This window comes from Lissotriton helveticus, chromosome 1_1, assembly GCF_964261635.1.
Source record: "Lissotriton helveticus chromosome 1_1, aLisHel1.1, whole genome shotgun sequence".
In the NCBI taxonomy this organism is placed as follows: Eukaryota; Metazoa; Chordata; class Amphibia; order Caudata; family Salamandridae; genus Lissotriton; species Lissotriton helveticus.
Genome location: NC_136057.1, coordinates 1,331,011,907 through 1,331,026,748, shown reverse-complemented (window position 1 = coordinate 1,331,026,748; position 14,842 = coordinate 1,331,011,907). Strand labels below are relative to the sequence as shown.

The window sequence follows — 14,842 nt, the reverse complement described above, 5'->3', positions numbered from 1 at the left end:
AGACGAACTGCTCAAAATGCGACTGCAAAGGCTCCAAAAACGGCGAAATTAGCTGGAGATGTCAGGTAGGCACTCCCACAGCTATCCGACAGCTTTTAACGCAATCTCCGGCAGGAATCGTCGTTAATTTGATCCAAAACGGGCGTAAAACGCGCTAATGCAGTAGCGCGGCGGCCATCTTTGTTAGCACGATCCAAGGGGTGTTTAACATCAGAGTACATTGGAACTTTTAAGATTATGCTAACATTAGACATCTTTTCAAAAGTCTCAACCACCCTCAGGCCAAAAGTCTTATAGAGTGTTTAAGCGCAGATTTAAAAGAGTATGCTCAATGACCTCTGTATGCAATGATTCTTTACCAAGTTATAGATGTATCATACATTGCCCTATAGCAATACCAAACTATTACTTTTTGACATAATGAAATACAGAAGCTAGAAATACAGTCACCACTTCTCTCTGGAAAGGTTAAAGGAGTGTTGTTCTGCACGTCACATGTGATGTTACTGCCATTAAGAGCTGAGGGGAAATGAAGCAGAATGCCAGCAAAGCATATCAAGGTGTAAAGAAGAGAGGTAAGCATTTGTAGTTTTGGTTGTACATATGTGATGAAGGTGAATAAGTCTGAATAGCTCAGAATAGATTGAGGGGGTAAGGTTGGGATACAAATATGCCAGGTAAAGGTGGAGGGTACAGGAAAATCAGTTGGGTTATGAGGGTGGTTGAGAGTTGCCAGGTGGTTGTAAATGGGGTTGTAGAGTGGAGTGTGTGTAAGGATATGCGAAGTGTGGGCTCTTTACTGGGTGCAAACGATGGTGATGTGAAATGTGCGAAACAAAATGTGCCTAATTCATTTGTGATTATTCCATGAACTAGCAATGGCTCTGGAATTTAATGTGTAGGGGGTTGGTGATATTTATTCATGATTATGTAGCCATGTGTTCCATAGCAAATGTTTACCTACCCTCCCTTTTTGTCTGTATTTGAATATATTTTTTAAAGGAGAAGAATGGGGTCATAGGAGGCCTCTGATGCTCCTGGGAACAGGAAATATGCGGGGTTATGCACAAGGAAGTTGCCAGAAATAAAATGCCCTCTACTTTGAACAATAAGGCAAAAGGAAAAATCGAGCGAGTGTGATGAGCAAGTCTACCAGTCATTTAAGGGATTCTACCCCCTGAGGGGAATTATTAAATCCCCTTCCTTCTCTCACTCCTTCTTTGTCTTTTTTATTATTTTCCTCCCTTATCTAATCTTTCTGTCCTCTTTCAAGCATTCATCCTTTGCCACTCTCTTTGTTTTCATCTATCCTTCCTTCTCTTCACATGTCTTTCTTTTTCCTTTCTTTCTTCCTTTCTCTATCCATCCATCCATCCATAAATCAGTTCCTCCTTCTCGCCATCCATCGAACATCCACTAGTGTCATTCCTGTTTTAAATACATCCATCCATCTTCCTTTTCATACATTCATCCTTCTTTGGATCCGTCCAATCTTCTCTCCATCCGATCTCATCTCCATCCTTCCAGCTCTCTGTCCATCCATACTCTCCATCCCCTCATCAACCTTCCAGTCCTTATCTCTATCTATCCCTAATCTATCTCTGCATTCATACATCCACATTGCTTTCCATCTCAACATCCAAACATCTCTCAAGCCATTCTTCCTTCCACCCATCTATGTTTCTCTCATGCTTCCATGCGTTCTTGTTTCATTTGTTCTCCATCCGCGCTGCTCATCATACTATTTTCTAACACTGGTATTCATGGGCTTCTGTTGGTAGACCAGCAGCACTTCGATCAGATCAAAAGGAGCTCTAAAGAAAAAGCTATGTTCATCAGAACTGCCCAGTGAAGTGACACTCCACCCCATGCCCTTAAGCTACTAAAGTCTGGGTTCAGGATGGTGTACAGTGACAGAGGTTGGAACAGCTGATCCTCGAGAAATGATGCTGCTGTACAGGATTTAAAAAAAACATGTTATCACCACATCTGTGCTGTGCCTGTTTCAGAAGGAGGAAAATCGTTTTACCTGCAACATTTCCAATGTTAATATCTGGAGAAATTATGCCTGGATTTGGTTCCCTGTGTCCTAATTCAACGTAATTACTGTGGCTGTAAAAATCCTGAAGGAAACATTACAGAGAAAAAACATACAGACGAGCTTATTACTTAATCATGAAAGGAATGAAAAATAAAAATCATGAGAAACAAAATGTTACTTTGACTACTACCTGTCGGGCTATTGAGCGTATTAATGTAGTTACTTTCAGAGCTTTACGTGGGATGAGAAACCTGAAGGGTCCCTCAAAGGATTCAAAAAGTGGGGGTGGTGATGGACAGAGCATCTGAATTAAACAGAACACTCATACCCAGTCAAAAGATCAGGGCATTGATCCATCACCGTTTTTTAGCTCACTGCACCATCCCAGCTCAGAACCTGGTTACATGCAAATTAGTCTGACCCTGGCCCAGTGCATCATGGGAACAGGGCAGACCAAACTACCAAGCCAATTCTTTACTGGAAAGGAAACAAGCTTCCGGGGACCAGTTTCTGGCATTGCAGCCGTCTTCGGCCCAGCTTGCTTGAATCCTGATGGTGCAGTGAGCAAGGGACTCACATCTGAGTATACCCTGCCACACTTGTGGTGGCTAAAACGATTCAAAAAGTGGGGGTGGTGATGGACAGAGCATCTGAATTAAGCAGAACACTCATACCCAGTCAAAAGATCAGGATTTCTGAATCGTTTTTGGCCACTATAGGTGTGGCAGGGTATACTCAGACATGAGTCCCTTGCTCACTGCTCCATCAGAATTCAAGCAAGCCGGGCCGAAGACGGCTGAAATGCCAGAAACTGGTCCCCGGAAGCTTGTCTCCTTTCTGGTGAAGAATTGGCTTGGTAGTTTGGTCTGCCCTATTCCAATGATGCACTGGGCCAGGGACAGACTAATTTGCATATAGCCAGGTTCTGAGCTGGGATGGGGCAGTGAGCTAAATAACGGTGATGGATCAAGCCCTGATCTTTGGACTGGGTAAGAGTGGTCTGCTTAATTCAGACAATCTGTTCATCACCACCCCCTTTTCTGAATCGTTTTTGGCCACTATAGGTGTGGCAGGGTATACTCAGACATGAGTCCCTTGCTCACTGATCCATCAGGATTCAAGCAAGCCGGGCCGACAACGGCTGAAATGCCAGAAACCGGTCCCCGGAAGCTTGTCTCCTTTCTGGTGAAGAATTGGCTTGGTAGTTTGGTCTGCCCTGTTCCCATGATGCACTGGGCCAGGGACAGACTAATTTGCATATAGCCAGGTTCTGAGCTGGGATGAGGCAGTGAGCTAAATAACGGTGATGGATCAAGCCCTGATCTTTGGACTGGGTAAGAGTGGTCTACTTAATTCAGACACTCTGTTCATCACCACCCCCTTTTCTGGGTCCCTCAAAGGGGCGTGGCTAATGTAGTTAAGTGCCTGGCTTGAAACTACTTAAGCTAAAAATCTGTTAATAGCATAGTGTGCTGCCCGACTTGTATTTTGCTGTTTCTGTCATTGGATCTAGATATACGATACAACAAGTAACATCATACCTACAACAAGTCAGGACTATTGGCTTTGTCAATGGTTGTTAGTTGCATAAGATAAATAGGCAGCAACTATGGCTTGTTGTATATAATATTGAAAAAGCTTCCACTTAAAGCCCTGGTGACACCACGACAATGTTGCTGCTTCAGAGTTTCAAAAAGAGAAGGGAAATCCAGAGAGAAAATCTCTTTTTTTAAAGGATTTCCCTTCCCCTACAACGCTCACCTGGCATGACGTCATGCTGTAACTTCTCCCCTAGTGAGAAGTGAGCAGTGTGAGCATGCGCAGGTCAATGCGCCTGCTCTCACTGCAGTCTGGGAAAATATGGACCGCCTGTCCCAGGGCACAAAACAGAGCCCAATAGAGCCCCGTTTCAAGACCCCCTTAAAAAAACTGGCAATGCTCAGACCCGGTGAGACCCAGCCCACTTAAAGCCCTGGTTACCACTACTAATGTTATGAACTAAACAGTATTAGAACATAGGAATGTGGAGCACTCCATTGAATACAATGGAGTGCTCCGAGCTTGTATGATCCGTGAAAAGACAGCAGAGCAACATTCCAATGTTGTTTTTACAAAGGCCTCTCAGAGCCTGATGGGATTTAAACCCCCCTGGGCTCTGAGAGGCCTTTGTTTTATTTGTTGGAACTTTCTGCCCTCTAGGGGCTGGTTGTTCTAAGCTTTATAGCCCTCTGTAGCTGGGTTATACTGGCCATTAAAGTTCCGCTCCCTTGTTAAAGGCCCTCGCCTTCGGCTTGGGCCTTTAACGCTGGGGAGTGCCTTTAATGGCCGGAATAGCCCACTAAGGCGAGCCATAAGGCTATATTATTTATCATTTTTGTCACCCAAGAGTTATTGTCCACAAGCTTGAACTTTGAAGTGGTGAATGTTATTAACACTCTCTACAAAGGGTGATTACAGCTGTTAATTCCCTGCCCCACAATTAGGGGCCAGAACCATGTTGAGGACTCAAAGGAAGGGACGTGCAGTTTATCAGCTGTTAACTGCAAACAGCACACATCCTTCTAACCTTACCCTAAACAGGCAGACAAAGAGGCAAATATACCCTGTCTTGATTGTCCCAGTGTCACACTCCCACTGAACTTATAATGGAGGCAAACAACAGTAGTTAGTGCTGGCATTCTGATTGGCTGAACCATTCTCAACATTGCAAGCCGAGTAGCACACAAACAATAATACCACTACACAACAATAATACAGTTATTAATATTAATGACAACAATTATGCCAGCAAGAATAGCAGTAACTAAAATAACAGTAATAGCAAAAATATTAATACTAATGATAAAAATAATGATAGTACAAAGAGGAATAGCTGGTAAGATACAAAAGCAAATGTCCAGTTTCAAAAAGAACCTCTGCAGTCGTGGCAGAGACTCGCAGTGTGAAACTGCAGGGTGGAGATTCCTCTACGACTGCGTAGACTCCGCCAAGACTACTGAGGCTCTTTGTGACTTAGGCCCTGATTGTTTACATCCTGCAACCCACAGGCTTAAATCCCTAAAGAGCCTAGTCAGAGATTTTTCTGAACCCGATAAATGAATGACTGGTGCAGAGCTACAAAATGGCAACCAGTCTATAAAAACACTTTGTCATTGTTGTTGATTTTATCATTATTATTTTTATTATTATCATTATTGTTGTTATTATTATTGTTATTAGTAGTAGTAGTAGTAGTAGTGGTAGTAGTAGTAGTAGTAAAGATTCATCATGAAATCAATTGCAGAGTCTTGAGACCCTCACTGGTGAGTAGACGCGCTGTATAAGATCACTGATTGATTGATGATTGATTGAGACAGTGACTAGAATTTTTTGTGGAGTGACAGGTAGACCATAATATCAGATGCAGAGTGATAGAGTGACATGACTTCTCATGTTTTGAAGTATCGTCTCACCTGAATAATATGCAGTAGTTTTCCAAGCTCTGATCTCGCGCTCTGGGGATCATTCGCCTTCAGGTTCACCGATGTCCTTTCGATCCCATTGAGAACCAAAGCTTTGGCCTCTTCAAATAGCTCAGCATCAAAATGAAACTGCTCACTGAAGAAGTTTTTCAAGTCCACCTGGACATTATGTGAGGCGATTTCATCCAGTGCATCTACCAATCCAACTGGTGGCACAGCTCCTCTGTAGTATTGGTCAATCAACACCTCAGCACTGAGCACTTTCACCTGGAGAACATCAAAGACATGACTTTCATTAAACAATTCAAGATGGAACTTGAAAAGTTTTTGCTCCACACCAGACCATCAATTAAAAATGTATAGATTATTGAAGGAAAATCTCTCATGACACTGTCACGCTAATGAACATTGAATGCCACTAGACCCATCAAAGTCTAGAAAGGCCAGGGCCATGACAGGTTTCCAAGATTGGATTACCACTGGCTATATAAAGTAATACAATTAATATTAATTAGATGCAAATGTATTTTATGTGGCTACCCACATAATCTGACACATATCTTGCCATCCTGGACCTATGTTTGTCACTTGTGTATCATCAATAACTCTGATAATAACTCCTCATACACTTGCCTTAAACAATATGTCTGATAGCTGTTTCGTTGTATCTTATTGTGATGGTTATGTCAGTGTTGTGCTGTAACTATAACCTTAAATAATTTTAATTTTAAAGATCAGATGAGAAGGGTCATAACAATAAGCTGTTATGCCTTTGTCTACACTTGCTCAACAATACAAATCCCTTCAGTGACTTTGATTGTTAATGCCACTATTGAAGTCGTACTTAATTATAGTACAGCCACAACCAAACTGCTTTCCTCAAGGTAAGAATTTGTGATGAGCACAACAATAAACAGCAACATGTAAAAGTGGTGCAAATAAATGGTGTGAAAGAGTGCCTAGTCACAACTAAGATAAAATGTATACATTGTGTGTACATGGTTAACCAAATCAAAAAATGCAAACTTAAAAAACACGTACAAACATATTTTCCAACAACTACATTGTCCAGAGCACACAACTAAACATTAGTAAACAAATTGGCACCAAAATATTATTACAGAGCCAGACAAAAAAAGAAGCAGAAGTAAACCACCAATACGAGGCTGAATATATGTGTCTTTAGATGCCAGGGTAAGAAGTAGGCCTGGGCATAGTGTGTGGAGTTCCGTGACGCAGAACTCCGTAAAGTGACATAAAACCTCCACTGCTCTATGTTGTAGTGCATTACTTTGCACCGTTTGTACTGACTATTAGCACTGAGTGTTTGTCCCATGCTGTAAAATCAGCGCAAATGGCACCACGTGCTGTGCAAGAGGGCAATGCTTCTTACTGCCGCTCAAATAGAAGTTCTGGCAGTAGATTCCTCAACAGGAATGAAAGCTTTCTCAACGTCAGTGTTAGAGACCATCTGCAAGCATCCGGGTTGAGAAATCTCGCTGGAAGGTGGTCTAGCATTAGATGTAACTCCCCTGTTCTCGGCAACTTGACACTGGCGAGTGCTAGCGAGGAAAATACTCTGCTCCACTGAGTTATTTGAAACACCGCCCAGTCCTAGTAAGAAGTGCCTTGAGTTCTTTACAGATGTCTTAATAGAATATCATTTACATTTAGGGTGTGTACCGTGAATGAGATTGTGTAGATTGTGTAGATTGTTTGGATCATTCTCCTAGACCACAACACCAAGCATAAAATAAAATAAAAACATAAGAAAAAGTAAACAACAGAAAGGTAACACAATAATGCCAAAACAAAATGCAACAGTGATGTTTTCTAGTGTTTGAGTGCTTTGTTTTTATTTTTTTTTATTATGTTGTAAAGTGAAATGGGTGAGTTTACTGCTTTGTTGTGTTACTGTGTTGTTGATTTTTGTTATTTTTAATGTGTGTCCTTGTGGTGGTGTAGACTGGGAATATCAAACTCGAAATAACAACAGGGAAGAATATCAATACCACAATATCGAGAGATAAAATACAAATGAAGATCCACTTGCCAGGAGAAAGAAAAAAATACAAAAGTGAGAAATGAAGGAAGGGAAACCTTTCTACACATAAACAAACAATGGCATTTTGCTTTTTCCATGTGTGCTGCACACATTGAAAGCAAAAACAAGGATAAATAATGCCTTTCTCCTCGTTTTGCCATCTGAAGACCAGTTTTTACCTGGTCTTAATTTTGGCACTGACTCCTATATACACCACCCTTGTACATAGGCGGCAGCGCCGAAATGAATGGGTGTTGCCGTGGAACGCCCACCGCAACACCCACTGCCCACCCCTTTCATGCCAACCATAGCGTGAAAGGGGGCCTTATGTACAAGGCAGAGTTAAGCCACTTTAAGACGCAGCCCCTATCTCGACCACAACGTCAATATAGGTGACGTGCTGGGGGCGATAGGGGCTTGTATATATGCCCAGCGGGTTTTGATTGGCCCAGGGAACTTTATTTCCCTTGGGCCAATTTGCTCCCACAGGAGTCACACTCTTGCGGGAGCGAGTGCTCTGATTGGCTGCCCGCAACATTCGAAATATTTTGCTGGTAGACATTGCAGGACTCTGGGGCTTAGTCCCCTTTCCTGAGTTTGAAAAAAAAAATGTATACAACTGACATGGTCAGAATACCCTGTACCCTACCCCCCATTAGGGGAACCCAGAGGGACCTCCCTGGGGCTAAAATAGTGGCAATTTTTGTTGAGATCCCGCTGTATTGGAAAGGAAACAGCATCATGGGGCTGCATTGTTTAATTAAGGGCAGGGTGGGCCATATTTTGGGTCCCTGGTCCCCAATTTGTTAATATGTGGAAGGGGTGCACACCCCCCTTCCCGAGTCCTTTTTGACCCCAGGGACCACATCCCCAGGGGCCTGATTAATCAAAATTGCGGAGAGAAAACACATCCCTGTTCCTTGAATTGTATTCAGCCCTGGGGATCTCATCTTCCATTTCCATTTTATTTGTTAAGGGTTGAGAGCCCCCTCTCTGAGCCTTTAAAAGGCCCTGGGGACCCCATCACCAAGGACCGTGACATCAAAGAAAAGGAAGAAGATCATGTGGCTCCCCTCTCTGAGCCATTAATGCCCAGGGGACCTCATTCCAAGGGGCCACCTTACTTGCTGTGTCCTAGGAAGCCCACCCCTGATACACAGCCATTTCCATGAACACTTCGGCATGGGCAGGAAAATTTGTGTTTTTTCCCGCCTGATAGGAGCCTCTTTAAAAATCCTACCAAATGGAGGCAAACACAAAGTCTGTCCCAGCAGGCAGGAGCTTTTCAATCCTCCTGCCGGGTGGGAGCAGGTTTTTGATCTGTTTCCTTGACTGCACTGATGCAGGCAGGGAAACAGAACAAGACATTGCTTCTGTCTGAAGGGAGCAGCATAAATAGCTGCTCCCTGTGGGTGGGAGCAATGCTAGCTCCACAGCATGCAGGATCTGGCTGGGGCAGCAGGGCCCCTGGTGCTTCCCCCATGGCCCCCAATGCCTGCATGGTGGGTGCCCGAGGTGGGCACCAGGACACCCAATATTTTGAAAAGGAGGCCCTGGGGGACGAAGTCCCCAGTGCCAAAAACGGCTTGGCAAGGGGGTCATGAGGACACTCAATCCTTTATATTCAATAAGGCCCTGGGAGATGGGGTCTATGCAGCCTCCTCCCCTTTAAAAAAGGTAAATTAAATGGCGCTAGGAGATGGGGTCCCCAGGGCCTATTAAGGCTAATCGAGGAATAAGTGCATGAGTGTCTCAGTAAGTCTGTTAGTGGTTGTGTGAGTCTCTGAGTGAGTATGTGAGTCAGTGTGAGAGTGTCTGAGTGGGTCTGTGAATGGGTGTTTGAGTGTCTGAGTGCTCTCTGTTTAGCCCTCTTCTGCCCTGTTTTTACTTTTCTGCTTGTTTTTCTGCTCTCTGTTTTACCTTTCCTGTTAATTTCATTGCCTCTGTTTTACCTTTCCTGCATGTTTTTCTGCCTTCTGTTTTGCCTCTTTCTATTCATTGCTGACCTTTATTTTGCCTCTTTCCACTAGTTTCTCACCTCAATTTTGACTCTTGCTGCCTGTTACTGACCTCTATTTTGCCTGTTTCTGCTCGTTTTTAATTTTTATTCTCCCTCTTTCTGCGTCCTTCTGACCTATATTCTCCCACTTTCTGCTCATTGCTGACTTTTTTATTTTGCCTCTTTCTGCTTACTTCTCACCTTTATATTGCCTTTTGCTGGTGGTTTCTGACCTATTTTGCCTCTTTCTGCTTTTTTCTCACCTTTATTTTGGCTCTTTCCGCTCATTTCTGAAAATTATTTTGTCTCTTTCTGCTCTTTTCTCACTGTCATTTTGCCTCTTTCTGCTCATTGCTCACCTTTATTCTGCAACTATCTGCTCATTTCTGACCTTTGTTCTACCTCTTCCTGCTAGTTTCCCACCTTTATTTTGCCTCTCTCTGCTCGTTGCTGATCATTATTTTGCCTCTTTCTGCCCGTTCCTCGCCTTTATTTTGCATATTTCTGCTCTTTTCTCACCTTTATTTTGCTCTTTCTGTTCATTGCTCACCTTTATTTTGTCTCTTTCTGCTCATTCTGCACCTTTATTTGCCTCTTTCTACTCCTTTCTCACCTTTATCTTGCCTCTTTCTGCTTTTTGCAGACCTATATTTTGCCTCTTACAGCTTTTTTCCGATCTTTATTCTGCCTCATACTGCTCCTTTATGATGTTTATTATCTTTTGGACCCAGGGACCCCATCCTTCTGGGCCTGGGTGTTTTCCAATGAGCATGACCACCTTTCCTGGGTGGTTTTGGCCCCAGGTACCCCAGCCCCGGGGCCCGGCCACAGTTCACTGGGTTCCCCTAGGGGACCCAGTGTGCAATAGGACCGCAAGGGGGATTGAAGTCCCCGACAGTCTCCGCTAGTTCCCTGCCTCCTGCTGGATTGTGTGAAAGCAATGAATCTGTTTCCCTCCTCACTTGACAACGGGCAGGGGAACAGACAAAAGCTCTGCTCCCAGCAAGCGGGATAATTTTCACAGCTCTTGCTTGCTAAAAACGAAGTTTTTGCTGTGACGTGGTGGGAGATGTTTAAGCTTTTGCTACGCCACAGTAAAAAGCTATTTACTGGGGTGGGCATGCCGGGCCATAGCAGGAGCCCGTCCTGGGGGGGGGGGGGGACTGTCACCAGGGCCATCTATGGCTCAAGGATGGGGGCCCCCCTCCATTGCAGTTCTTAGCCCCGGGGAGGTGGTGGTCCCCAGGGCTGTGGGTTGGCTATGTGCCCCTCCTTCATTTGAATTATTTGTTCAGATGAGGTGGCAGTCCCAGGCATGTAGGGTGCCTTGCAAGCCCCTCGTATCAAATTAATGTTTAGCCCAGGGAGGTGGTGGTCCCTGGGGTGCAGTCGGGCCTGCCCGCATCCATATTTTTAAGTGTTTCAGGGTGGTTGTGGTCCCCAGGGCTTTGGGGTCTCTCTTCATTACTTTATAAATAATTGCCCAGGGGTGGTGGCTGTCCCTGAGGCATGGGGGTTCCGCATCGAGCACCCTCCGCATACATAAAAAGCAATGCCCAGGGGAGGAGCTGGTCCCCTGGGCTTTCATAAGCCCCTGGAGGAGGGCCCCATGCACCTCCCTCCGTTTTTGATGGTATGCCCCCAGAACCTGGCCCACCTGGGGGGTATTTAAATGCAAGTGTATTTCAAAATTGAATTTGCATTCAGGGTGCTTTTTTTTTAAAGAAAAAAAATGCCGTCCTGTGAACACTACAATTGGACAAAAATGTTTGCTTACATTAGGAGGGTACTCAACATAAAAAAGCAAGGATCCCCTGCTACTAATATGGGTTCCTAGGGCAGGGAAATAACATAATTCAGAAAACAACCCCAAGGCAACTAAAGGTCTAAAATAGTTTAACAACCTAAATACAGGACATGATAATGTTGAGGACTCAGTGTACACAATAAATCATTACAAATTAATGTATTCAATACAAAATTCTTTAAATCATCCTATTCATCAAAATCTTGATATACAATTGAGGCAGCATTGCAACATGAATAACAAAACAAAGAAGGATACAGGATACAAGATACAATGGATTGACATACACTTATTAACAAAAATCACAAGAACTAATGACATTGGTTTCTTTAAAAAAAAAACAACACTTTTACTTGCAAGAATTAAACATGAAAATCAGGTGGCGGCTAAGTGATGTTTTTTCTACGCGCGTTTCGGCGCACACACGCCTTCATCAGGAAAGCCACAATGATTCCAACTGTTAACTATGGCAGGATATCAAAATTTGAAAATGCCATCCGGTCAACACTACAATTTGACAAAAATGTTTGGTTACATTAGGAGAGTCCTCCTGATTGGGCCACAGGGGCTCTACCCAGCAGGCAAAGTCCTCTGCCACAGTGACGGGCCTCACAGTGGCCCCCTTAGTTAAAGAAATGCAGTACCATTTCTGTGCTAAAAACATGTTCTCTGACAAATATCATGATAAAAAATATTATTGTCAAAAATATTGTGTCAAACATATTGTTTACCATAGCCTTGTGCTCCTATACTTATAATGGTAAGTACAAAAATATCAGAAATAAATATTGTTGACACTAAAATAATCCAAGAATAGACAAAAATATAGATGTTTTTGCATGGAGTTTAATGTAGCAAATGTTAAATATTTAAATGTATAAATCAAATAATGTAAATTACATATATTCCACTAATATTAACACCTTCTATGCTCATGACGAGCTGAGCTCGTCATGAGGCACGGTGCGCGTGTGCTCATGAGGAGCTGAGCTCATCGTGAGCCGTAGAACGCTCATACGCAGAGATAATTCCCCTGCTGTGCTGAACGTTCCACGGAAACGGGTGTGGTCATGACGAGCTCAGCTCATCATGAGCACACGAGGACTGTGCCTCGTGACGAGCTGAGCTTGTCATGAGCACGGGGGCGCTGTGCGTGCCTCCCAGCACAGTGGAGGAATTACCCCCGCTGCGAAGGAGTTAGATACTTTAAATAGGTATACAATGACATAAACTCACAAGCACATGTACATGTGTTTGTAGTCATTTAAATGTATATATTATATATAAAGTAACATAATTAATTGAAATATTTATTTTACATTATATTATTGTTTTATATTTTAAATGTATTCATATGAAAACATAAATTTACATATAATTGCCTAGTTATAATTTTTAAATATTACTGATATTAACCCCTTCCGTGCTGCCGTCGGCCTTAGTACTACCTCCCCAGTGCTGCCGTCAGCCAACGGCGGATGCAGCCCCGCCCACCCTTCAGAACGCCCGCACCGCGGCGGAAAAAAGCACCGCGGTTAAGGCGTTAATATATTGTTTATTAATTATGAAACCATATATATGTATGTGTTTGTGTGTGTATATGCATATATATAATAAAACGATTAAAATATAAACAATTGAATAAGCAAAAAAAAAATAATTCAGTGTGCCAATAAATAACACATAAATGTAAAGCTCCAAGGAAAAAACACATTTACTAAAAATACTATAAGTATTAAAATAGATTTAAAAATAAAACCAAATAATATAAAACATAACAAAATAAATAGTTAATGCTAAAAAAAACAACTGAAGCAATATTGTGAAAGCTATTGTAATCCAAGAATATTAAATATACTATTCCAACTCTAGTTTATGCAACAGTAGTGCAAGTGTTGGACTTCACAGGGGTTAGATTCACTATTGCCATTCCAGTCACTGCAATATTAAGGAAAGTGTTGGACTTTGGAGGATAGATATATTTAAACAATATTAGGAAAAGTATTTGAGTCTGAGAATAATAAATATACAATTCCTATTCCAGTTTATGGAACAGTGGGGAAAGGGTAGGCTTTCTGAGGGGTAACATTTATTATTCCTCTTAATCCAGTAATTTCAACTGTAGGGAAAGGGTTGGACTTTAAAAGGGTTACATTTACTATTCCCACTCCAGTCTAAACAACAGTAGGGAAAGGTTTGGATTTTGGATTGGCTAACTTAATTCTTCCCACTCCAAACAGTTCAACAGTAGAGAAAGTGTTGGACTTTGGATGGCTAAAATGTAATATTCCCACTCTGATCTGTGCAACAGTAGGAAAAGCATTGGACTTCAGAGGGGTGAATTTTGGTATTCCTTTTCCAAACAGGGCAACAGTAGGGAGATTTGCTCCAGGCAGCGTGATAATAGGACTTTGGAGGGGTAAAATTTAGTATTTCAAGGTGCACCAGACTCTGTGCTTCTGTAGTTAACTGCTGCACATATTTATTAGGCCTAGTTGACTGCTATCGCTGGAATACACCGCGGTACACCAGGTCCGAATAGTGAAACAGGGTCTTGATTCTATGATTGAGGATTTCAGAAGTTAAAGTTTGTGATGATTTCCGTGTAACCCCTCCGATGATGTGCAAGCAACTCTAGGTCCCAACAGTGGAAGGGTGTCTTGATCCCACAGTGGATGATGTTAGAACTGTATCTGAGAGTGGAGATGGAGGTACTCCATTCGACCAGGTGCAACCAACTCTAGGTCCCAACAGTGGAAAGGTGTCTTGATCCCACAATGGATGATGTTAGAACTGCATCTGACAGTGGAGATGAAGGTACTCTCTTCGACCAGGTGCAACCAACTCTAGGTCCCAACAGTTGAACGGTGTCTTGATCCCACAATGGACGATGTCTGATGATACCTGCTGCTTGTTTTTTTCAGAACTTCGTCTGTTGAGGTGCATCACACTCTGTGATTCCATAGCTAACTGCTGCACATGATTATTGGGCTTAGTGGACACTAGTCGGTGGAGTACATCGTGGTACAGCAGGTTCGAACAGTGATTCTATGATTGAGGATGATTGATGTGTACCCCTTCTGATCAGGTGCAACCAACTCCGTGCTTTCGAATCCAATGGTACATGGCTGTGAGGTGTTAATGACCACTTCCTCTAACCTACAGTGTGGTTAGCAGGGTTCATAATTCAGATAAAGTGGTGATTGTTTAATTACAGAATCCAGTAGTCAAGTAACTAGAACATCTATTGAAATATACACAATATTGTTTTATTAGAACATTGAAATGTTGGGAGGTCCATTGAAAACAATGGAGTGCTCGGGGCTTATAATGATTGGTATAAGCCTGGAGTTCCAACATTCGAATGTTTCTTTGTTCACTGCTCTGGCTGTGAACAAAGGCTTCAGGGAGCCTGAGGGGATTCCAATCCCCTCATGCTCCCTTAAGGCTTTGTTTTATTTGTTAGAATATTCTACCCTCTAGTGGCAGA

The 14,842-nt window shown here is 42.8% G+C and overlaps 1 protein-coding gene across 4 annotated transcripts in view; it reads right to left on the bottom strand.

The window, feature by feature from the left end:
• Positions 1 to 14,842, bottom strand: part of LOC144823689 (von Willebrand factor A domain-containing protein 7-like) — a 542,335-nt gene that overhangs the window by 370,942 nt on the left and 156,551 nt on the right. For all 4 annotated transcript variants that reach the window (XM_078682451.1, XM_078682442.1, XM_078682435.1 and 1 more), the window contains exons 3-4: positions 5,494 to 5,769; positions 2,030 to 2,123 (exon numbers count right to left, since the gene is read on the bottom strand). In XM_078682451.1, the coding sequence (XP_078538577.1) occupies positions 2,030 to 2,123; positions 5,494 to 5,769 (370 nt within the window). The remainder of the gene's footprint in view (positions 1 to 2,029; positions 2,124 to 5,493; positions 5,770 to 14,842) is intronic.